General features: G+C 46.5%; 2 protein-coding genes across 2 annotated transcripts; one reads left to right on the top strand and one right to left on the bottom strand.

Moving 5' to 3' along the window:
• Positions 1-1203: 1203 nt before the first annotated feature.
• Positions 1204-10476, bottom strand: RSAD2 (radical S-adenosyl methionine domain containing 2). Its single transcript, XM_069850946.1, has 6 exons — positions 9690-10476; positions 8537-8698; positions 7868-8097; positions 6365-6514; positions 4870-4902; positions 1204-4325 (listed from the first exon to the last, which is right to left on the bottom strand). Exons 1-6 carry the CDS (start codon positions 10018-10020, stop codon positions 4161-4163), a joined length of 1071 nt encoding a protein of 356 aa, XP_069707047.1. The 5' UTR covers positions 10021-10476; the 3' UTR covers positions 1204-4160.
• Positions 10477-15014: 4538 nt separating this feature from the next.
• On the top strand, positions 15015-24371 carry CMPK2 (cytidine/uridine monophosphate kinase 2). The gene is made up of 5 exons (XM_069851605.1): positions 15015-15127; positions 18632-18746; positions 19529-19730; positions 20876-21109; positions 23041-24371. Exons 1-5 carry the CDS (start codon positions 15056-15058, stop codon positions 23159-23161), a joined length of 744 nt encoding a protein of 247 aa, XP_069707706.1. The 5' UTR covers positions 15015-15055; the 3' UTR covers positions 23162-24371.
• Positions 24372-24725: the final 354 nt, after the last annotated feature.

The raw sequence follows: 24725 nt of genomic DNA, 5'->3' as shown, positions 1-24725 counted from the left end.
CACTATAAGGTCTCCTTGAAGCCTTCTCTTCTCCAGGCTGAACAACCCCAACTCCCCCAGCCCGTCCCCGCACAGGAGGTGCTCCAGCCCTCGGATCATCCCCTGGTCCCGTTCCAGCAGCACCATCTCCTTCTGACGCTGAGGACTCCAGAATTGGACCCAGGGCTCCAGGTAGGTCTCACCGAGGGGAGCAGAGTGGCAGAATCCCCTCCCTCCCTGCTGGTCCCACTGCTTCGGATGCAGCCCCGGACACGGCTGGTTGCTGGCTGTGAGCACCCCTTTCCCAGCTGGCGGTGCCACATGTGTTCCCTGCACTGCTCCAGCAGCGGTGGTGGCCTCCCTGGGCCATGCTGCTGGTTCTGCCATGGGTTTTTTTAATTATTTTTAATGATTCACACCTCAAGTTGCCATCATGCGACTCCTCTCAGCCCTGCAGGTCACTCCGTGGCCAGAGAGAAACAACGGGGCATCTGACAAGGGAGGGCAGAAGATTTTGCCTTGCTTGCGAAGAAGGGACACGTAAGGAAACCGTGATGGTTGTGGCTGTTTTGCAAGCCCCATTTAGCAAACACAGCTGCTTGCTCCTTGTTGGTTTATGTTTCGAGCCACAACCAGCCTTCTTCTGTCACACACAGAGACAACAAAAGGAAAAACGCTGCGCTGGGGGGAAGAACAGGATCTGGCTGGTTGAGTTAGTAAAATGCAGCTTATGGCCTTGTCCGAGCGGCCACAGGGGTGATGTGAGATAGCAGCCCCGGGTGCACCTTGAGGAGGTCATGGGGCCAGGGAGGGCAGGTGGGAGGCAGAAAGCCTTTGTTATTTACCATAACAAAAGAAAATCTTTTTTTTTTTTTTCTCCTTAGATATTGATGGGTAGTTGTGTGATTTCCTAGGGCTGTCCTCTCAACACCACAAGGTCTTTAACTGTCTGCTCCCAACACAGCCAGGTCCACTGGAGCATGTCAGAAATGCTTTTCCTCACCAGGAGAATCACCACCATTGTTTTCCACGGCGCTACCCTCGGCGCTGAGCAAGCAGCCCCCAGCGCCAAATACAGACTGCATCAGGAATTAAAATCTCTTGTGAATGCAGTCACACATCCAGCTCCTGTGGTTCTGGGTTTGTTTGTTTGTTTTTAAAAAAGAGAATTACAGACAAACTTAAGAAAATAGAAACATTTATTGAAATGTGCAAATACTCATGTAAAATACTTGGCACTAATGATGTGACAGCCTCATTTAAAAATTCATCATTTGTAACATTCAAATATATCAAGCATCCTTTGCACTGAAAAAGAGGGCATCTTAAAATGCATCTTAAATGACTGTTTTTTCATTACCCAAGGTATATTTTAACTGAAAGAAATAATTCTCCCATACAGATTGTAGAAATACGGATAATGGTGACGAACTACAGCGCGAGTTCCTTCCCGGTTCAGCATCCTTAGCAAGTGCTTAGTTGCAGTACTATGAGATTACACATGAAAACACAATTAAGCATATCTGTGTTTGTGGTACTTAGATTTAAACCCTGACTCTGCAGGGTCACAGTGTGCACAAAATCTCTAAGGCTGGGAGGAGCCCTCCTGACTGCCGGATTATTTTTCTATTCCCGTGCTGACAGTCAGGCCCAACTACAAGAACGAAAGCTTGGAGTCCATTTTTGGTCCAATATGACTGTGTTTATAGATTAAAAAAAAAAAAATGAGATCAGGTTAATCAAACTGTAGCAAAAAAAAAAAATTTTGCAGAGTTTATACAAAGATGGATTTTGCCTATAAAAACATCATAGCTATTCTTTAACTTCAACAGCTGTCTGTCAAACTGTGCTGTGTCAAATTCTTAATTTCTAATGCACACGACTGGCATTTCCTTTGGAAAAGAGCATCACAGAGCAGAGACTTCTTAAGGTATGGTAGCATGAGACAATGAAAATCCTTAAGATTTAAAGAAGGCAAGAACTCAGAACCTTCTGATAAAAGTCCTCCTCGATGTCTTTTCACATTTTCAGCTGCAGTTTGTTTCTGCTGCAGCTTCCCCCTCAGGCGCAGAGGATCTCTTGCAGCAACACAAGAGCCATTTACAGAGGGAAATGCAAAGCCGGGGATGGCGGGGTTGGATCTGAATGGGAGTCTGCGTGCCTCGCATCTGCGTGCCGCGATGCAGCTGGCATTTCCTGCAGAGGCAGCGAGCTGATAGATTTAGCAGCATACGGACACGCTCGATCTTTCCCCACACTGGGACCGAGCCAGCAGCAAAGGAAAATGCTTCCTTTCTGTCGTGCTTGGGACAAGGCTGGATTGAACAGTCGAGCCATGGGAATGCTGAGGAAGTCAAACCCCACTGTTAAATAAATTTATGCTGCCCAGCGTTGCTGCTCAGGCAGAATTCCAGCAAAACAGCTGCCAAAAGACTGTGGGGTTAATGTGTGGGGAGCACATTTGAAATGTCACTTAGTACTAATGCAAGGAAAAATAATACTAAGTTTAAGTGACTAGGAAGCGTTGTGATTGCAAAATGCAAAACACAAAGAAGCGGAAGAGCATCGCTTTGACAGCATATTTATAATAGAAACTGAAGCAATTATAAAGGGAAACATTTTCACAGTGTATTCAGAGATGCGGCTCCTTTAGTCAGAAGAAGCAGCTCCCACTTAAGTGCTTTCCCCTTCAGCTTTGAAGATGCATTAAGTGAATGCAAAATGTTTCTCGTGAAAAACTCTTTAACATAAAATAACTAGCATGATCAGAAAAAGGAGAGGTGTGATTTTCTTTACATGGTATACTTAATGCATGCCAACTGCTACAAATATTTAAATGTCTGAGTTCAAGGGACAGCGAGAACGAATAGCGCCAGCTCTGCTTTGTGCAATGCTTGTCCCCACACCCTTCACAGAGCTTTATGGGCAATGGGACTAGTTAGATTCAGAAAATTGTGATTATAAAGCCAGAAAACCTGCCAGAAAACCAAGTATGAGCACAGCATGTTAGATTCTTGCTTTTACAGGGTTTATTGGCTTTTCTCTAGTTCACGTTGATGCTGTCAGCTCTTAAATTCAACGACAGCTATCACAAAGCCCAACTAACTTTGCTTACTACATGTTTGTAACCAGCAAGTAAGAATGATTACTAAGCCAAGCAACCTTTAAAACAAGGTTACATGATCCATGAACTTTGTTGTTTGTAATTCCATGGCTTAGGAAAAAAAAAACAAGCACACAAGTAACACAGCCAGTATGCAAGAGGAGACACACCTTATGTATGCTACATAGTATTATCATCTCAATAGGAATCTTCATCAGAACTATATTAACGGGGAGAGAAAAAGTGGTAAAAATAATAATAATATTTGTAGATAAAAGGAAAATGGAAGGAGCTTTGAATAAAATGCAAATAAGAAGTTGCTCAAAATGGGTGAAATACACTTCTTTGTTTCAGGACATATAAAATATTCTTTCATGACAAATAAAATACTCTTTCAAAAATTGCATCCTCCAACACTTTTGCAAACCCCGAGTGTGTATGTGGAGGAGAGGGAGGAGAAAACCAGCTGCTTTTATGGTTAAGTCCTAAAGAATGAAAATGCCATTTTTTTCGTCTTGATTTCCTTTTCTATGTATTACTACAGATACCAATTCCTACGTTCTGCCCCTGTTACCTCTGCAAAGGCAGGGACTGCTTCCACAGGGCTGCCTGCTTGCCCTCTTGTGACTCAGTGAGAAACTGCAATCTGCATTCCCATACAGCAACACAGAATCCGTTCAGTGAGAAGTTTCCATTTCCCCATCGTTACAGCTGTTTATAAGGAATCAGAGACTGGGGTGGGTTTGGGTTTGTTTTCTGGCATGCACGCTTAGGTTTTATCATAAAACCTTTTCCTGTGTGACATTAACAGTTTGCTCTTAAGTGCTCATACCTCGGACAAGAAAGTCCATTTCTCAGCTCTGTTTCTATTTCTCTGTACGTACTCGGTAATGTGCAACCAAGCAATAGATAAAGATGTAATCTACATGCTGAAAACATTTAGCACTTTCACATGTAACGGCTATTCTGAACAATCTAACATACCAAGTGCATATAAAAGCATTAGATACATCTGTACATCCACACACATCCCACCCATCTTCTTTACATAGTGCACCTGCCCAAGCTCTCTGTGAAGTTACCAGTCCAGTTTCATGTCTGCTTTACTCCACACATACTTCCCTCCTCTTTTTAGGAACATCTCCTCATCAAATCCACTGAATTTTATAGCTGCTTCCACACCGACATCAAGAATGGACTTGGAAGGCTCTTTCCGTCCATTTGTACAGTTCAGGAAACGCATCTGGAAAATGGAGAGATAAAACGTTAGAAAGTCAATTTGTGAAAGCTTATTTTTTCTACAGAATTAAACGAGTTGCCCTGCAATCCCACAAAAGCCCATGTAAGCGCATGAACGGTGTCACCGTAGTCCTTAGAAGGTTCAAAAGCTCATAGTTAGACACATCTTAGCAGCAAAAAAGCCACAGCATAATTCCTTAAGATTAATGTTTGCTCTTTAGTTACATCTAAACCAAGCAAGCTCTTTGAAACTTAACTTCCAGGACAAGTTCTGTATTTTTAAGTTAAAGAAAAACAGCAAAGACATCCTGCAGAGATACACATCTGTACTTTAGGATTCAGGATGCAATGACCATGCATGCAACCTGATGGCAACTCTTCCTTAAGTCATACTTAAATTCAAGTTCTCAGTGTGTTTGATGGGAAAAAAACCCATCTATTCCTTGTACTCTACAGTAAAATTAATTTCCAGAATGCATAGTAAATTGATTTATCACGGGTGTATACAGGCATATATTAGCATATAATACCAAGTATCAAAGACTTACGTATTCATCCAGAATGAGGTATGAATCCCTCATCTGTAACAGATCAAAAAAACCCTGAAATTAATATACAAACCAAAATTCCATTCTAGTGAAAAGCCAACCAAACAACTATTCATTCGAAGCCTGACCCAAATGTTTGAAACGGGTAGCATCTTCCCCCTACTTCAGTAAGCGTGGATCAAATTTATAAAAATAAATAACAGGATTACGAGCACGATTTAGTGCATGAATAAACCACTAATTATTTCAATATGGCCTCTAAAGTTTCTAATTGAAATGTGAGTGCCCAGCTGCTTAAAGGTGCTTTAAATAGTATCCAAGCTTTTTCTTAACGTCTGCCTTGGCAGAACTTAGGCTATTTTGCATACTGGATGATTATGTCCTTTTCCAAACAAATGACATGACACTTGAATCTGGGGGGTTTAATCATCACCCCAGCACACAAAGGTGTTAAAAAAGCTCTCAGGGCTGCACCAGGAGTTGATTCTGCCCCTCTATTCCAATCTGCTGAGACCCCACCTGGACTCCTGTGTCCAGATCTGGAATCCCCAACATAAGAAAAAGATGGAAGTGTTGGAATAGGTCCAGAGGAGGCTACAAGGGTGATCAGAGGGCTGGAGCACCTTCCATACGAGGACAGGGTGGGAGAGTTGGGGTTGTTCAGCCTGGAGAAGAGAAGGCTCCGAGGAGACCTTAGAGTGACCTTCCAGTACCTGAAGGGGCTCCAAGAAAGCTGGGCAGGGGCTGTTAACAAAGGCTTGGAGTGATAGGATGAGGGGCAATGGCTATAAACTGGAGAAGGGAAGATTTAGACCAGATATTAGGAAGAAATTCTTCACTATGATGAAGGCGGGGAGGCCCTGGCCCAGGTTGCCCAGGGAAGCTGTGGCTGCCCCATCCCTGGAGGTGTTCAAGGCCAGGTTGGATGGGGCTTGGAGCAGCCTGATCCAGATGGAGGTGTCTCTTCCTATAGCAGGGGGTGGAATTAGATGATCTTTAAGGTCCCTTCCAAATCAAACAATTCTATGGTTCCTTTTCAGGACCTTGTGCCCAGGTGTGGAAGAGCTATTCAATTCCAAAGGGCTTAATCATTGTTTTGAGTTCACCATTCAGCTGTGGAAAACTCAGTTTCTCCAGTTTCTGGGCTGGTATGTCACAGATCCTTCTCCACTGAGCAGAGGCACACACGATGCTGAGAGGACTCCCTCTAGTTTCCACAGGACTGGGATCAATGAGTTTTTACTCTTCTCTTAATAATTCTTCTATTAATAACTTTTATTCTTCTACTAATAACTTTGTGCTCAGAAAAGCCTTAAAGAAAATTAAAAACATTGGCTTCTATCATAAAAATACTAGTTCCTGGCAAGGTTGTCCTGTACCGCTTCTAAGGCAGCATTAATGGGCAAGTGTTAATTGCCTTGAAAACTTCTAGTTCTTTTCCATCTTTCTAAATTTGTTTCAAAATAAAGTTACAACAGGGCAGTTTCAATTTTACCTTCTGATTGGATTCTGGTACCAAACAGGAGACATCTTTGTGGCGATTCAGAAACTGTTCAAACTCTTCGTCACTAATAACAAATTTCTCCGCTTCTCTCAGGGCATCCTCCCCGGTGTTCTCCCCTTCGATGAGCAAGCACTGGAATACCTGAAGACAGAAGGCACCTGGATAAGATTTTATGCTTTCACCTGACTTGAGGATAACAGAATGTCACTATGGCAAACCCCTTCAGTTTTCTCAGTAGCAAATTTTTTTAATATTTCTGTCAGTGGAGCCACATTGACACAAACTGTGATAAGGGTGCTATGCAGATTTCTTTTTAGCAAATTAACATTCTAAATGTAATTATACAGTCACGCTTCCTGACTATGTTTCCACAGAAATCCTAACTGTTCTGGTCTTTGTAAGGGCATGGATAACCAGCGCTTAGATAAACCTTTGATCGTACCCCAACTAGCACGGCTGTGTTCTAAATGCTATGTGCAGTGAAGACTATCAAATCAACCTTTATTCTTAAAGATTTTAACCTGATTGTGCAAGTTTTACTGCCTTCAGATGGTCACAGAAAAGGTAGGGAAGACTTCCCACAAAGAAAATGTAAAGTTTGTCTGTTAAACAGCCTCCTCCTAAAGGCCAAGGCCTCAAATACACTCACAAATTACTTTAGGGGAAAAAAAAAAAGTGCCTTTGCCATCAACATGCTCTGCAACCTAAGAAAGTAGGCCAGGAAGCTTGATAAAATATTAAAATGTATGTCTTGTTTTCCTTATGCTCCTTTACATGGCATGAGGAGAGTTAGCAGACTCACTGTTAAGAAAGTTTATGAACTTAATGAGGTTATACTAAGATGAGTCAAGTTCAGGAATGCTTTAAATCTCCTTTAGTAGGACCAAGATTTCACTTACAGTGATTTTTTTCCTGTGAAATCCTATGTGTGTACCAATTTCCATGCAGCAAATAATGAGAAATTATTCCACAAGTTCCCCTGTATTTATCGGTCATATTATTGCTACCCATTTTCAAACTGATTAACATAATGTATTTAGTATGCTTCTAGTAGAAAATACCAAAATATATACACACTAACCACTAATACTGTAGCAGAACATTAATTTCTAAGGTACATATGTATTCCTAATGATATGTTAACTCTAACCTATCATTGTACACTAACTTTTCCTCATTCTCTTGACAGCACGATACATTTCCAAATGTTAAAGCTCTCCTATCTTATTTTTAATATCATAAAAACTAGATCTACATATGCTGAAGTAGAAACTTGCTGTAAATACCACAACAAAAAAATATTCTTGGCATATTGGTCTCATTTAAGTGCATTAAAAGATAGAACCTGCCTCAACACCACTTAACACCGACAAGAAGTCCACCAACACCAGCCCAAACTGGAGCTGAACACCCGACCGAGGTCATTACAGGTCCAAACAACTCCAGGACTTCACTTCATCATTACTTTTCTCTGATCAGGAACTACTTTCTTACCTTCCAGCGCACAGGGTTGAGTGCCCTGATCTGCTCATTCATATCTTCGTCAACATTAAACCTGTTGATCACCGAATTTATTTTGAAAGCAACAGCATAGTCGTGGCACCACTGTCTCAGTTTATGCAGATTTTCCACATGGTTCTTCTTTCCTTGTCCACGGCCAATTAAAACATTGACATCCTCATTGAAACTATCGCACGAAATTGCCAGAATGTCTAAATATGTGCCTGAAAACAAGTTTTATATGTTAATATTCAGCCCTTCGGAAAAAAAAGTTGTCAGGCGTCTGCCTGCTTTCCGTTCCTTATTATCTGCTGCCAAGTGCCGTGTAAATACAGTTCTGTGAAGTTATCACCAGATCCACAAAAGCCACAGTAGCAGCACCATCAAAACAGATATTTTGGAGGGGGTGTCCAGCACTGTGAAGGCAGTCTGAGCTCTAATTACACTATTATACCAAAGAAGCAATAATACAAACTATACAATTAACAGTACCACCTACAATTAACAGTATTTCACTGGTATTCACGTCTGGCTTGTGCTTGCTGAAAATGAACCACTAACTAACCATCTCCCACTCACAGTGTGAACCCCCTTTCGATGAGGATGCCCTGAGGGGGCTCCCAAACCCGGCCAGTGCTTCTGTGCACAGTGGTTTTGCCTTACCGTACTTCTTGAACCACCGTTCTCTGATCAGGCTGCCGTTACTAACGATGCTGACACTTGGGAGCTTCAACTCCTGCTTGCAAAACTGGACCAGTTTGCCGACAAATTCGCCTCTGTCCTGAAGAAACGGTTCTCCTCCTGAGAAGTTTATTTTCTCCATTCCTAGAACAGTGATACAAGAATATATACAGCATGTTTTTTAAACAGTGTTTTCCAGACACTGCTCATTCTTTGGGAAATGATAATGTCTTGAATGAAGTATGATCTGTGCTGAACAGACGTGTCTTCTCCTATGATCACCTCTGTTTGCAGTCTTTCCCTATCTCAAATGCAAAGTCAGACAGAGAACCACAGAATCATGGAATGGTTTGGGTTGGAAGGGACCTCAAAGCCCATCCAGTTCCAACCCCCCCTGCCATGGGCAGGGACATGTCCCACTGGACTAGGCTGCTCAAAACCCCATCTAACCTGGTCTTGAACACCTCCACTTCCCTAGGTAACCTGTTCCAGTGCCTCACTACCCTCATCATGAAGAATTTCTTCCTAATGTCTAGTCTAAACCTTCTTGTCTCCAATTTAAAGCCATTCTGCACATCCTGTCACTCCATGCCCTTGGAAAAAGTCCCTCCCCAGCTTTCCTGTAGGCCCCCATTAGCAGGAGATTTGACTGTTGTGAAGTTCATAATAACATTAAAACAAGTCCTTGGAAAGTAACAGAATATGCATAAGGTTTCTATGAAAATTTATACACATCCATGTAAAAGGGAAATATATGCTGTCCCCCGTTCCTGTCTTACTATACATGACTGATGGAGATCATTCCCTCACGCGTCCAGTCCTGAATTAAAGGATGCTTGCTTTCTAAAACTCCACAACTAGTCTAGTAGGAGGTGTCCCTGCCCATGGAAAGGGGTTGGAACTGGATGGGCTTTAAGGTCCCTTCTAAACCAACCCAATGTGTTCCATGATTCTATTTGCCAGCATTTTTTCGTACCAACAGGACCAAAGAAAGATGCTGTGAACCTCCACCTGCCCATCACCCTCTCCTTCCTCACAGTGTCAGCACCCGACTGCAGCGATGGCAAGGGGGAACCCGTCCGTGCCAGTCACAGCGATAACTTCCCCAATGTCACTTGGTCCTGCTGGGACTCACCTGCCTCCTTGAGCATCGCCAGCCCCCTCTTGGCCTCCTCCAGGGGCAGCACGAAGGAGGTCTTGGCCGTGTGGAAGCAGAAGCCGCACTTGTAGTTGCACTGCCGGGTGAAGTGGTAATTGACGCTGGTGGGCGTTGGGGACGCATTGTCCTCCTCCTGCTGGCAGCGAGGCCGCGCCGGGGCGCTGGGGGCTGACACCCGCCGCCAGCCGGGCAGGGACAGGGAGAAGGGTGCCAGGCTCCAGCACAGCGCGCCCAGCCGCCCGCGCAGCAGCGCCAGCACCGCCCGCGCCAGCGCCACTGGCAGGTGGACCAGCGTGCCCAAGGGCATGGCTCCCTCCAGGCTGGCTCGGCTCGGCTTGCCTCTACTTGGCTCTCTTTGTTGGCTCAGCTCAGCCCGGTTTGGTTCGGCTTGGCTCGGCTCAGTTGACTGGTTTAGTATTTGATAGAATGGTTGGACTCGATGATCCGATGGGTCTTTTCCAACCTGGTGATTCTAGGATTCTACGATTCTATGACTTTGGCTTGGCTTGTCTCAGTTCAGCTCAACTCTGCTCAGCTTGGTTAGTCTTGGCTCAGCTTGGCTGGGCTCAGTTCTGCCCAGCTTGGCTCAGGGTGGCTCTGCTCAGTTTAGCTCAACTCTGCTTGGCTCAGCTCAGCTTAGCTTGGCTTGGCTCAGCCCAGTTTGACTCTGCTCAGCTTGGATCTGCTCAGTTGGGTTCCGCTTGGCTCTGCCCGGGTTGGAGCAGCTTGGTTTGGCTCTGCTTAGCTCGGTTCAGCTCAGCTGTGCCTTGCTCGGCTGTGCTTGCTTTGGATCAGCTCTGCTTGGCTCGTCTCAGCTCTGCTCAGCTTGGCTTGGTTCTGCTCGGCTCGGTTCTGCTCAGCTCTGCTGGGCTCAGCTCAGCTCAGCTCGGCTGTGCAGCGCTCCCCGTCCGTGCTCATCCCATTTAAGTCCCGTCCCCCCTCCTCCGCGGGGCCGGGGAACCGCTCGGTTTCGTTTCCTTCCCCGCAGAAGCGAAACTGCCGAGCGCCGCCGCCCGCCGAGCCCCGTTCTGCTGGAGCCCGGTGACCCGGAGCCACAGACACGAGGAACGGGCTGGGTTGGAAGGGAGCCCATCCAGCTCCACCTCCCACCATGGGCAGGGACACCTCCCGCTGGACCGGGCTGCTCGCAGCCCCATCCCTGGAATCACAGAATCATCACCAGGTTGGAAAAGACCCACTGGATCATCGAGTCCAACCATCCCTATAAATCACCTCCAGGGATGGGGCAGCCACAGCTTCCCTGGGTAACCTGTGCCAGTGCCTCGCTGCCCTCAGCGTGAAGAATTTCTTCCTAATATCCAGTCTAACTCTGCCCCTCTCCAGTTTATCCCCATTGCCCCTCATCCTATCACTACAAGCCTTTATTAACAGTCCCTCCCCAGGTTTCTTGTAGCCCCTTCAGGGACTGGAAGGCTGCTCTAAGGTCTCCTCGGAGCCTTCTTTTCTCCAGGCTGAAGAACTCCAACTCTCTCAGCCTGTCCCCAGATGCGTGGGAGGAAGGATCCTCCTGCATCCATTCCATACTCTTCTCCAACCTGTGCCAATGGCCACTGGCATGGGCAGAAGAGGAAGGTCTCTTGGCCTTGTTCTTGTCACCTTCTCCACAGACCTTTATATTTACTGGAGGGGCCTTTACTGGTGCCCTTTGAGGTTCATTCTGCATGAAAACGGCTATATTCTATTTGGATGTACTTTACTTACCGATGCATTTTATGGGCCTCCAGTTTAGGTGACTCCTGCCTAGTGTCCCAGACAGCTGTTTATCTTCACCAGAGGACTTTTTAAAGTTACAGGTTGATTATTTTGCAAGCTTTATTCCTCTTTTTCCACTTCACATGGATCAAAAAGGTCACACAGCTCCTTGTTGTGTCTGTATCTCTTCCCCACAGCTTCATGCGAGCACAGTGGGCCCTCAAGGATGGGAAGAGGCTCCAGAATAATAGAAACACAGATTCATAGGATGGTTTGAATTGGAAGGGACCTGAAAGATCATCTAATTACAACCTCCCTCCCATGAGCAGGGACACCTCCCACTGGATCAGGCTGCCCAAGGCCCTTCCAACCTGGCCTTGAACCCCTCCAGGGATGGGGCAGCCACAGCTTCCCTGGGCAACCTGGGCCAGGGCCTCCCCACCCTCATCATGAAGAAATTCCTCCTTACATCTAGTCTTTAAAACCATTCCCCCTCATCCTGTCACTCCATGCCCTTGGAAAATGTCCCTCCCCAGCTTTCTTGTAGCCCCTTCAGGTGCTATAATGTCACTATAAGGTCTCCTTGGAGCCTTCTCCAGGCTGAACAACCCCAACTCTCTCATCCTGTCCTCATATGGGAGATGCTCCAGCCCTTGGACCATCTTTGTAGCCTCCTCTGGACCTGTTCCAACAGCTCCATCTCCTTCTTATGTTGGGGATTCCAGGACAGGACACAGAACTCCAGGTGAGGTTTCACCAAAGAGGACCAGAGGGGCAGAATCCCCTCCCTCCCTGCTGCCCACGCTGCTCTGGATGCAGCCCAGGACACAGTTGGCCTTCTGGGCTGCAAGAGCACATTGCCGGCTCAAGTCAAGCTTCTTATCAGCAGCTTCTCATCAATCAGCTCATATTAGCACAGTTCACATAATAATTTGCTGTTGAACATGCTGTCATATTATACAGAAGACAAAATAATACAGGTCCTTGTGAAGAAACTGAAAAACAGGTACCATACGCTGTTTTTATACCACATTCATACTCTCTACACTGATTTTAAAACAAAGACTTGCCTTGGACATAAATTCAACTGTCTTTTCCTGTAACTGTTTGTGTATAATCTGATGGGAAAGACCTAAAATCTTGTAGGAAGATACTTTCAAGTAATTAGCCAGGATGACAGACATAACAGGCCTGTTATAAGTGATCTTGTGAGCATGTTAGAAATGGGGAGAGAAGCATCACCAGCTTGGCTCAGGAATGCTTGTAAACAAGTTCTATCAAGGCAGTGGGAGGGGAAAAGGAAAAACGAAAGTAAGCACTTTCCATTTAGCCAGGAGGGAGGGGAAAGACAACAGTTACATCAGGAAAAGAGAGAAATAGAAAAGCTAGGAGCTACCAAGGTCAGTGACGAATAAGGGCAGCTTTTCCAGCAATTTTGGAATGAAACTTGGCTGCGAGTCAATTTGACCTCAAAAAAAAAAAAACAAAAAACCCCACCAAACCTAAACAAACAATGAATAGACAGAGAAGTGGCAGATAAGCATCAGTGCAGATAAAAGTAAGGCAATGCACATAGGAAAGGATAATCGAAACCTTATGTACCTAATGCTGAGCCAGCGAGTTGTCCTCTCAGGAGGGAGATCTCTGAGTCACTGTTGCTGCCTCTCTGGAATCAATGGCTCTGTGGGAGACAGCAGCAAAAAAAGTCAACACGAATCTTAGTATTATCCAGAAAGGTGTTGAAAAGAAGGCAGATGATGCTTTGATGCTTTGTGAAACCTCAGTACATGTAGCCATACCATGACTAGTGGTGCTGTTCGTGTCTCCATGTCTTGGAAGAACCTCATAGCCCCGTAGACACTCTCTCTGCATCTAAATTATCAGGGGACAGAGCTTAGAAGAGGTGATACCTCTCAGTTCTGACAGCTTTGCAAGAACCATGAAGCTGAAAAATAAACTGAATGTTGAACTGCTGTTCACAGAAGTGAGTAAAGTTACTAGACAGGACACTTGTTGGAACAAGAAGGGTATGAGTGTGGAACTTATACAAGAAAATTGGTTTTATGCAACAGGTTGTGAATTAATTGATCTCCACGGGTGTTTGTGGAGGTAGATTTTGTGGCAGAGTCAAAAATGGATTTAGTCAGATGTAAATGGGCCTGGAGAACAAGCCTTATGAGGAGTGGCTGAAAGAACAGCTACCTGAAAGGAGGTTGTAGAATCATAGAATCATAGAATAACCAGGTTGGAAGAGACCCACCGGATCATCGAGTCCAACCATTCCTATCAAACACTAAACCATGTCCCTCAGCACCTCGTCCACCCGTGCCTTAAACACCTCCAGGGAAGGTGACTCAACCCCCTCCCTGGGCAGCCTGTGCCAGTGTCCAATGACCCTTTCTGGGAAAAATTTTTTCCTAATGTCCAGCCTGAACCTCCCCTGGCGGAGCTTGAGGCCATTCCCTCTCATCCTGTCCCCTGTCACTTGGGAGGAGAGCCCAGCTCCCTCCTCTCTACAACGTCCTTTCAGGTAGTTGTAGAGAGCAATGAGGTCTCCCCTCAGCCTCCTCTTCTCCAGGCTAAACACCCCCAGCTCTCTCAGCCGCTCCTCATAAGGCCTGTTCTCCAGCCCCCTCACCAGCTTTGTTGCTCTTCTCTGGACTCTCTCCAGAGCCTCAACATCCTTCTTGTGGTGAGGGGCCCAGAACTGAACACAGGATTCGAGGAGCGGTCTCACCAGTGCCGAGACCAGAGGGAGAAGAACCTCCCTGGACCTGCTGGCCACACCGTTTCTGATCCAAGCCAAGATGCCATTGGCCTTCTTGGCCACCTGGGCCACTGCTGGCTCATGTTCAGTCGCTGTCAACCAACCAGAGGGAGCTGGGCTCTTCTCCCAAGTGACAGGGGACAGAACGAGAGGGAATGGCCTCAAGCTCCTCCAGGGGAGGTTCAGGCTGGACATTAGGAAAAAAATTTTCACAGAAAGGGTCATTGGTCCCTGGCAGAGGCTGCCCAGGGAGGGGGTTGAGTCCCCTTCCCTGGAGGGGTTTAAGGCACGGGTGGACGAGGTGCTGAGGGACATGGGTTAGTGATTGATGGGGATGGTTGGACTCGATGATCCAGTGGGTCCTTTCCAACCTGGTGATTCTGTGATTCTATGATTCTAAATCTTCCCCCTCTCCAGTTTACAGCCATTCCCCCTCGTCCTGTCACTCCAGGCCCTTGACAAAAGTCCCTCCCCAGCTTTCCTGGAGCCACTTTGATGTACTGGAAGCCGCTCCAAGGTCTCCCTGGAGCCTTCTCCTCTCCAGGCTGAACAACCCCAACTCTCTCAGCCTGTCCTCATGTGGGAGGTGCTCCAGCCCTCACATCATCCTCGTAGCCTCCTCTGGACCCAACAGCTCCATCTCCTTCTTGTGTTGAGGATTGCAGAGGTGGACACAGGCCTCCAGCGGCGTCTCACAGAGCGGGGCGGAGGCGCAGGATCCCTCCCTCGCTGCTGGGTGGGAGGGAGCGGGGGCGGGACCGGCTCCCTCCCGCCGCGGTTTCGATTCCCGCAGAGCCCGCCCCGTCCCCGATCCCGGGATGCTCCGTCCCTGATCCCGGGATGCTCCGTCCCTGATCCCGGGATGCTCCGTCCCCGACCCCCGGGGTCGCCGCTGCCCCGCGCTGCCCCCGCCGTGCGGCGGCGCCTGCGGCAGGTGAGGGGGGACCCGGGGCCGCGGGGCTGCGGGCTGGGAGAGGGAACCGCGGGGGGAAGAGGTTGGAAGGGACCTTAAAGATCATCCAGTGCCACCCCTGCCATGAGCAGGGACACCTCCCTCTGGATCAGGGGCTCAAGCCCCATCCAACCTGGCCTGGAACCCCTCCAGGGATGGGGCAGCCACAGCTTCCCTGGGCAACATGGGCCTGGGCCTCCCCACCCTCATGGTGAAGAATTTTCTCCTTACATCTATTCTAAATCTGCCCCTCTCCAATTTAAAACCATTCCCCCTCGTCCTGTCACTCCAAGCCCTTGGAAAATGTCCCTCCCCAGCTTTCTTGTAGCCCCTTCAGGTACTGGAAGGTCTCTCTAAGGTCTCCTCCAGCCTTCTCTTCTCCAGGCTGAACAACCCCAACTCTCTCAGCCTGTTGCTGTATGGGAGGTGCTCCAGCCCTTGGATCATCCTTGTGGCCTCCTCTGGACTCATTCCAACAGCTCCATCTCCTTCTCATGTTGAGGATTCCAGACCTGGACACAGCACTCCAGGTGAAGTCTCACAAGAGCAGAACAGAGGGGCAGAATCCCCTCCCTTGCCCTGCTGGCCACGCTGCTTTTCTACACCCAGGGCACAGTTGATTTTTGGGCTGTGAGCACACATTGCTGGCTCGTGTTGAGCTGGTAAATGGTGTGAAATCCAGCTGGAGGCCAATGACAAGTGGGGTTCCCCAGGGCTCAGTGCTGGGCCCAGCCCTGTTCAATGTCTTCATCAATGATCTGGATGAAGGCATCGAGTGCACCCTGAGCAAGTTTGCAGACGACACTAAGCTGGGTGGAAGTGTCGATCTGCTGGAGGGTCGGGAGGCTCCAAAGGGATCTGAACAGGCTGGACCGCTGGGCAGAGTCCAATGGCATGAGGTTTAACAAGGCCAAATGCCGGGTCCTGCACTTGGGGCACAACAACCCTGTGCAGGGCTACAGACTAGGAGAAGTCTGTCTAGAAAGCTGCCTGGAGGAGAGGGACCTGGGGGTGTTGGTTGACAGCGACTGAACATGAGCCAGCAGTGTGCCCAGGTGGCCAAGAAGGCCAATGGCATCTTGGCTTGGATCAGAAACGGCGTGACCAGCAGGGCCAGGGAGGTTATCCTCCCTCTGTGCTCGGCACTGGTGAGACCGCTCCTCGAATCCTGTGTTCAGTTCTGGGCCCCTCACCACAAGAAGGATGTTGAGGCTCTGGAGAGAGTCCAGAGAAGAGCAACAAAGCTGGTGAAAGGGCTGGAGAACAGGCCTTATGAGGAGCGGCTGAGAGAGCTGGGGGTGTTTAGCCTGGAGAAGAGGAGGCTGAGGGGAGACCTCATTGCTCTCTACAACTCCCTGAGAGGAGGTTGTAGAGAGGAGGGAGCTGGCCTCTTCTCCCAAGTGACGGGGGACAGGACAAGAGGGAATGGCCTCAAGCTCCGCCAGGGGAGGTTTAGGCTAGACGTTAGGAAAAAATTCTTTACAGAAAGGGTCATTGGGCACTGGAACAGGCTGCCCAGGGAGGTGGTTGAGTCACCTTCCCTGGAGGGGTTTAAGCCACGGGTGGGCGAGGTGCTGAGGGATATGGTTTAGTGTTTGATAGGAACGGTTGGACTCGATGATCCGGTGGATCTCTTCCAACCTGGTTATTCTGTGATTCTGTGATTCTGTGAATGAATACCCCAAATCCTTCTCCACTGGGCTGCTCTCCATCGCATCATCCCCCACCCTGTATTGAAACCCCAGTTTGCTGTGACCCAGGTGTAGGACCTTGCTCTTCGTCTTGTTGAACCTTATAATCAATGATATAGACAGAGAGATTGAGGGCACTCTGAGCAAGTCTGCAAATGACACCAAGCTGAGAGATGGAGTTGTCACACCAGGAGGATGGGATGTCATCCAGAGGAATCTGGACAAGCTGGAGAAGTGGGGCTGTGGGAGCCACATGAGGTTCAACAAGGCCAAGTACAAGGTCCTTCACCTGGATCGGGGCAATCTGTGGTTTCAATACACAGTTGGGGATGATGTAATTGAGAGCAGTCCTGAGGAGAAGGACTTGGCATGCTGATTGATAAGAAGCTTCATGTGAGCTGGCAAAGTGCATTCATAGCCAAGAAGGCCAACTGCATCATGGGCGAGGAAGGGGATGTCACCCTCTGCTGCACTCTGAGACCTCATCTGGAGTCCTGTGTCCAGTTCTGGAATCTCCATTATGAGAAGGAGGTGGAACTGTTGGAATGAGTCCAGAGGAGGCTACAAAGATGATCAGGGGGCTGGAACACTTCTCATACAAGGACAGGCTGAGAGAGCTGGGGTTGTTCAGTCTGGAGAAGAGAAGGTTTCAAAGAGAACTTAGAGCAGCTTCCAGTACCTGAAGGGGCTACAAGAAAGCTGGGGAGGGACACTTCCCAAGGGCTTGGAGTGATAGGAGAAGGGGGAATGGCTGTAAATTGAAAGGGGGAAGATTTAGATTAGACATTAGTACAAAATCCTTCATGATGAGTATGGGGAGGCACTGGCGCAGGGCAGTCATGTTTGCCCCATCCCTGGAGGTGCTTGAGGCCAGGTTGGATGGGCCTTGAGCAGCCTGGTCCAGTGGGGGGTGTCCCTGCCCATGACAGGGGGTTGGAATTGGGGCAACTTTAAGGTCCTTTCCAATCCAAACTGTTCTAGGATTCAACAATTCTATGATCATTGATTCCAACCGTACCTGCCCACCACTAAACCATCTGTAAGCACCTCATCTACCCATCTTTTAAACACGTCCAGGCATGAGGACTCCATGACCTCCCTTGGGCACCCTCTGCCAGGGCCTGATGACCCTTTCGGTGAAGAAGTTTTTCCTGTTGTCCAATCTGATCCTCCCCTGGCAGAGCTTGAGGCCATTCCCTCTCATCATATCTCCTGTCACTTGGGAGAAGGGGCCAACACCCACCTCTCTACAACCTCCTTTCAGGCAGTTGTAGACAGTGATGAGGTCTTCCCTCAGCCTCTTCTTCTCCAGGCTAAACAGCCCCACTTCCTCAGCCACTGCTCATAAAACTTGTTCTCCAGACCCTTCACCAGCTTTGTTCCCTTCTCTGGATGTGCTCCAGGACCTCAATGTCTTTCTTGAGTGAGGGGCCCAAAACTGAACCCAGGATTTGAGGTGCGGCATCACCAGCGACAGCGTCCTGCTGGCCACGCTGTCTCTGATACGAGCCAAGATGTTCTTGGCCACCTGGGCCACTGCTGGCTCATGTTCAGCCGCTGTCAACCAGCACCCCCATGAGGGAAAATTTCTTCAACAAAGGGGTTCTCGGGCACTGGCAGAGGCTGCCCAGGGAGGTGGTGGAGTCCCCGTCCCTGAAGGTATTTAAAAGACGGGTAGATGAGGTGCTCAGGGGTATGTTTTAGTGGTGAACAAGTATGGTTGGACTCAATGACTTCAAAGGTCATTTCCAACCAAGCGATTCTATGATTCTAAGGGTTTCATCTCTCCTTGCAGTGTGCAGCGTGGATCCCAGAGGCCAGAGCAGTACTTGACCTGCTGGAGAAATGTCCAGAGCACCAGAAGAAGGGAGATTTTCCTGTCATAGTGTTTGAGGGGCTGGATGCCACAGGTAAGAGCAATGTGTGCTTGAGGAACCCCAGGTGAGAAATTGTTGGAAAGAGTGATGGCTTTACTTTCAGCCAGGCGTAAGGCTTAGAAATGCAAAATGTGATGGAAAGGATTTGAAAGGATTAGTAATTATACATACCAGTCTGTCTTTTCTCACTTGTAAAAGATCACATGGTCTATGCTAATTTTCATTCCATGGATGAATTCCTTATCTGTATAAATGGAAGAATACAAAGCGTTGAGTACTGGAAATTAAATTTCTTGTGCAGATGATGAAACACTTTTACTAGCGAATTTTCAAATAAATTAACGGAAATAGTGGTAGCCTGGGAAACTGCAGCAGTTTATCTCAGACCAAAATATTAGTTACCTCTGAATAACTCTGTTTTCTGCACTTTCAGTTAAAGAGAAATGAAAGTGCCCTCTAGAAACAAAATATTTGGTGATGGTATTGCAACATCCACATGAATTGTGACTTAGAAAGCTATTGTAAATGGATATGTAGAGAAATTGCCATCCATGTAATGCATTTAGAGGAGGGAAGACAGCAAGCTGGGAAGAGAGAGGGGTGGGAGGCCCTCAGAGTAGGAGGTGGAGTAGGGGTTCCTCAAATCAAACTGAATAATTTTCCACTGAAAACCTTATCAAAGACACTCAGGTCACAGAGTCAGATGTCAAAACATGTGCTGCAAGGGAGCAGATAGGAGCATTTTGCAGGTTTTAGAACTTGCTTGTATCCGACATGTATTATAATAACTGTTTTCTTCTGTAAATGAAATGCAGGCAAAACCACTGTGTCTGGGTCTGTTAAGGACACCCTGAATGCTGTTCTGCTGAGGTCTCCACCAGCTTGCATCAGCCAGTGGAGGGCAATATTTGATGATCAGCCTGCACCCATTAAAAGAGCATTTTATGCTGCAGGCAACTACATTCTTGCTTCCGAAATAGCAAGAGCATCCACTCAGGCACCTGTGATCATAGACAGGTTTGTATCTTTAAGAAGTCCTCTTATATCAGGACCATCATACAGTTGTTCAGCATTACAACAGAAGCTGTCAGTGAAAGCGTCTGGGTTGAAAGTGTCTGGGTTTCTCCTCTTTTTTCTTCTTTATTTTTTTTTTCTAAGTGCTACTTTTCAAGTAGTGGGATAAGTGTTAAATAAAGAGTAATACTTCTAGTAACAGTCAGTCAGGTGGGGAACTTCTGTCAGGGAGCAGTCACAACTGATTTAGCACATGTCATATATTAGGAGTAGTGGAGACATGGACTTTGCAGCCTGAGCCAAAGCAGGGCTGTGGCACAAACCTGAGGGGAAGGAGCATTGCTTATCGTGAGCCCTAAGAAGAGTCTGAGAGAGGGTTGGATGAGAATGACCAGGGTTAAGGTAAACTTACTCTTTGAGTAAGTCTTCTTTTGTAAAGTCAGAAATAGGCTTTCCACTTTGTTAGGTTTAGTTTGTCATTTCTTGTTTTCATTAGCTGTGTAGGCAGCTTTCAGTATTACTCTGAATAAATGAAGTCTAGATGTACTTTGAAACTCCTAGCTTGTTTCAGTAGCTGTACTGTGACACCTCCCTCCCCCAAAACACGTGTCCAAAACACGTGTACAGAAGTTTGCTTATCTTTGAGCGGTGTTTGTAACCATCCTCAAACCCACTGAAACACGTGAGATACAGTGCCTCGTAGTGAAAGGAATTTTAAATGCAAGTGAAATGCAAAACCATCGATAAAATCTGTCTTCATTTACGTGTGATTGAAGGTCACATGTCCTCTACCAAATCTGTTGCATGAAGTAGGATGGGAACCACAAAAATAGGGAATATTGGATTTTTTTTTGACCTTTCATATAAGAAAACTGATAGGAGTATTTGGAATACTGCCTAATATGTAGCTTCTACTGTATGTTTTAATTAATAATTCACAGTCACGATGAATATTGCATTGAGTATTATTGCTCTGTTAAGTAATAATGGATGACACAGAACTGTTCATCACATTTCCCTTCAAAATTGCAGTGTCACCCATCTCATCATTATGGCATGTACCATTATATTGACACCTGTCTCCTCTATGATTGAAAAATCAGTGTCCTTTGTAAAATTTCTCTCCCCATTCCTATTTTCCTGGCCAGGTACTGGCACAGCACAGCTGCCTACACAATTGCCACTGAAATAAATGGGGAAGTGCAGGATCTTCCGCCAGCTCACGATGAGGTGTACCAGTGGCCTGAGGATCTGCTTAAACCTGATCTTGTTCTTCTCCTGACTGTTGACCCCGAGGAGCGAGTCCAGAGACTTCAGCGTCGGGGCCTGGAGAAAACTAAGGAGGAAGCTGAGCTGGAAGCTAACAGCTTGTTTCGCCAAAGGTAACTGGAATGAGGAATAAGAGGATGGAGGCAAGCTTGGCTCCTATGGAGTCAGTAGCAAAATGTCCCACTCACATTACTGGGACAAGAATTTCCTATGTTTAGGGTTTTGTGTTGTTTTTTTTGGAAAGGATTGATGTCTGACAAAGAGTGTAAATTCTGGCACTTCTGACTGAAAGTGTTTGAAAGCTGCATCAACAAACTTCACTCACCTGTGAAGGATCTTAGAATTAAAATACTTGTATTAAATACTTAAAAGTTCCAGAACCGTGGAGCAAGAAGTTCATGCACATACCTTCTCCAGAAAAGTCTAGAACTGAGCTCCAGATTATGAGAAGAAAATTTAGATCTTCTCTTGTAGTTGCCTTTAGGTGTGCTAAGTGTCTCAGGTCCCAAAACAGTCAATGTGCTCTATGGAGCATTCATAGAATCATAGAATCCTTAGGTTGGAAAAGACCTCTGAGATAATCAGGTCCAACTGTACCTGTCCGCTGCTAAATCACATCCTTTCAAAGTGATTAAGCTCACCACCTGCTCAGAGCCCAGTGGTCTTAGCAGAAATGTCTAGAGCCATTTGATGTGACCTGAGGCATCTACCTGAGGCTGGTAGATGTGACACAGAACCTGTGGACCCTTTCTGGACCAGCAAATAGAAGCTAAATGAGACAGTCCAGAGCGTCTCAAGCAGTATTAGGTGCATTTGTTAAGGCAGCTGAACTGCGCCCGAGGTGTCCTGCCTCGGGGTACGCTGAATTGCTGCCTAGGCTCTGCAAAATATATTATTTCAATCATTGTCTACAGGGAGAACTTAGATACCTAGTGCTCATGTAGATACACACCTTAGTATACACTTCTTACTCCCATCAGAAAGCCTCTGGTTATTTCTGCTTGTTAATTATGTCAGCCTCGATGTGAGAACATTCAGAATCTTACTCAATTCATCTTTTACCTTGTGGCCTGAATGTTTGGCATGGCTCATTACCATGGAAACACAGAAAATTATATTCACATATATCCTGCTTAGGGATATGATTTAGTAGTAAATGGGTACAGTTGAACTCGATGATCTCAAAGGTCTTTTCCAGCCTAGGGATTCTATGATTCTCATTCACATCATCATAGTCTAAATGTGGGAGAGTTTTGCATTAGAGGTAGGGTGATAGTTTAAGTGAAGAGGTTTTCATCCTGTATTTCATCCTGGTATGCAGCCAGTTAGCAAAGCTGGTCAGAGAAGAGGGTTGAGCAATGCATCAGCTCAGTTATCCAGAGACACAAAGCTGAGATCGGTCAGTAAGCGCACGTACACAATTCCAGGCCAGAGAGGGCAGAGACACTTTAGCAGACTCTGAATGAATCATCTTGGGTGTTAGAAGCAGGCTGTCCACTGTCCACTGGATGTAGAGATGTAGAGAAATACTTCCTGCCATGCTGTGTGAATATGGGTAGAGCTCTGGGAGTCACTGTCGAGGAAATTATGTGATTTCAGTTTGTGTTGTAATACCTACTAATGATTTATTGCTCTTTGCAGTAGATTTCATTCTTAGCTTCGAATCAGATATTTTACCTTTGTCTCTTACTTTCTTTCAAGACTGATGACTGATGTCTTTTCATACCCCTGCGATATATAGTTTCATTTCATAGAATCAGAATGGTTTATGTTGCAAGGGACCTCAAAGCCCATCCAGTTCCACCCCCTGCCATGGGCAGGGACACCTCCCACTGGATCAGGGGCTCCAAGCCCCATCCAACCTGGCCTTGAACCTCTCCAGGGATGGGGCAGCCACAGCTTCCCTGGAAAACCTGGGCCAGGGCCTCACTGCCCTCAGTGTGAAGAATTTCCTCCTTATGCCTAGTCTAAATGTTCCCCTCTTCTATTTAAAGCCATTCCCCCTTGTCCTATCACTCCATGCTCTTGTTTCTTATTTAACTAGGGTTGAAGAGTCATACAGAAGGATGGTGAATCCTGCGTGCCAAGAAGTTGATGCCACCTCCTCCCCAGAAGAGATTCTGAAGACAGTGCTGCAGCTAATTAAACAGCACTGTGCTTTGTGAAAGTAACTTCTGTGTAATTGTACATACAGGATACTTTATAGCGCACTTAAAAGATAACTTTTATTACCCCCCTGGTTTTGGTACCTTCTCTTTCTTCTGTCCACAGTAATTCGTGCAGGTTATCTGTTTCACCGTTGCCCTCTGTACTTGTCTCTATAAGGCAAAACACTACTCGTGTTGTTCAGTGTTCTTAGCAAAGGCACAAACACACTGCGGTTAGGTACAAAGTGCCTCAGAATGCTCTCTGATGCCCTGACATTTCAGGATGCTGTTGTGTTGTATTTTCATCACCAAGAGAACCTGTTCCCACATCTGTTGTGTACCAGAAGTCACTGGGCTGCAGGAGGAGTATTAGGTGCACAAGGAGAGGCTGAAATGTCGCCATCAGTAAAACAATTATAGAATCATAGAATCCCTAGGTTGGAAAAGACCTTTGAGATCATCACGTCCGACCATACCTGTCTACTACTAAATCACATCCCTAAGCATTTCACCTACCCATATTTTAAACACCTCCAGGGACAGGGACTCCACCACTACTCTGGGCTTCCTGCAAAAATTGTGTTGTAGATGAGGGCCAATTAGCATCTTGGCCTCTAAGTAATGAAGTCCATGTCTGTAACATAAGCAAATGAAATACAAATTTTGAGGGTAGTAGGAGAATGCTGACATGTTAGAAACAGGGGCCTGAGAAGAACCTGAAATTAAAAACAGTTGGTAGATGGTTGCTGGAATAGTTTTCTACAAAACATTTTCTAGATCTTATTAATAGCTTTGTTAACGTGAATTTGTGGGGTTTTTTTGAGAATGTGAAATGAAAAGCTGCAGAGAATCAGAGCAACGGGAATGACTGCACCTTTTTACTTCAGCATTTCTTTCTCCTGTGGGTTTTGCACATGTTGAATGTGAAAACGGGTTACCATCAAGAGTTCATCTCTGCAGAGGCTTAATTTTATGCACGTTAGTTTCACTGTTTTTGCTCCTAAGTGTAAAACTAAACATATGGATAAGCCCTTGTGGGGTCAGAAATGAACTACAGATCCAGAGAGACCCTAGCTAAAATGTAAATTTGATTTCAATAAAAAAATTTGCTTACTTTTCTGTGTTAAGCAAGTACAACTTTTAATTAATCTGTCCTGAAAATATAAATGTACTCAATACTGCAGTTTCTCTGTCCAATCTGTGTATGCAAGATGGTAAAATCACAGAGTCATAGAATGGAAGCGACCTTAAAGATCATCTAGTTCCACCCCCTGCCACGGGCAGGGACACCTCCCACTGGATCAGGTGCCCAAGCCCCATCCAGCCTGGCCTTGAACACCTCCAGGGATGGGGCAACCACAGCTTCCCTGGGCAACCTGGGCCAGGGCCTCCCCATCCTCACAGTGAAGAATTTTCTCCTAATGTCTAGTCTAAATCTTCCCCTCTCCAATTTAAAGCAATTCCTCCTTATCCTATCAGTTCATGCCTTTGTAAAATGTCCTTGCCAGTTTTTTTTGGTAGCCCCCTTCAGGTACTGGAAGCTGCTCTAAGGTCTCCTCAGATCCTTTTCTTCTCCAGGCTG

The sequence above is a fragment of the Phaenicophaeus curvirostris genome, chromosome 2 (genome assembly GCF_032191515.1).
Source record: "Phaenicophaeus curvirostris isolate KB17595 chromosome 2, BPBGC_Pcur_1.0, whole genome shotgun sequence".
Lineage (NCBI taxonomy): Eukaryota > Metazoa > Chordata > Aves > Cuculiformes > Cuculidae > Phaenicophaeus > Phaenicophaeus curvirostris.
This window is presented reverse-complemented; position numbering and strand designations above follow the sequence as displayed.

Excerpts from the sequence above, each read along its gene's own strand:
- RSAD2 (XM_069850946.1), bottom strand. The coding sequence starts at position 10,020 with ATGCCCTTGGGCACGCTGGTCCACCTGCCAGTGGCGCTGGCGCGGGCG. Across the intron at positions 4,903-6,364 it reads TACCAGAATCCAATCAGAAG|ATGAGGGATTCATACCTCAT; the intron begins GTAAAATTGAAA and ends GATCTGTTACAG. Across the intron at positions 4,326-4,869 it reads ACCTCATTCTGGATGAATAC|ATGCGTTTCCTGAACTGTAC; the intron begins GTAAGTCTTTGA and ends TCCATTTTCCAG.
- CMPK2 (XM_069851605.1), top strand. The coding sequence starts at position 15,056 with ATGCTCCGTCCCCGACCCCCGGGGTCGCCGCTGCCCCGCGCTGCCCCC. Across the intron at positions 15,128-18,631 it reads TGCGGCGGCGCCTGCGGCAG|TGTGCAGCGTGGATCCCAGA; the intron begins GTGAGGGGGGAC and ends CTCTCCTTGCAG. Across the intron at positions 21,110-23,040 it reads AACAGCTTGTTTCGCCAAAG|GGTTGAAGAGTCATACAGAA; the intron begins GTAACTGGAATG and ends TTATTTAACTAG.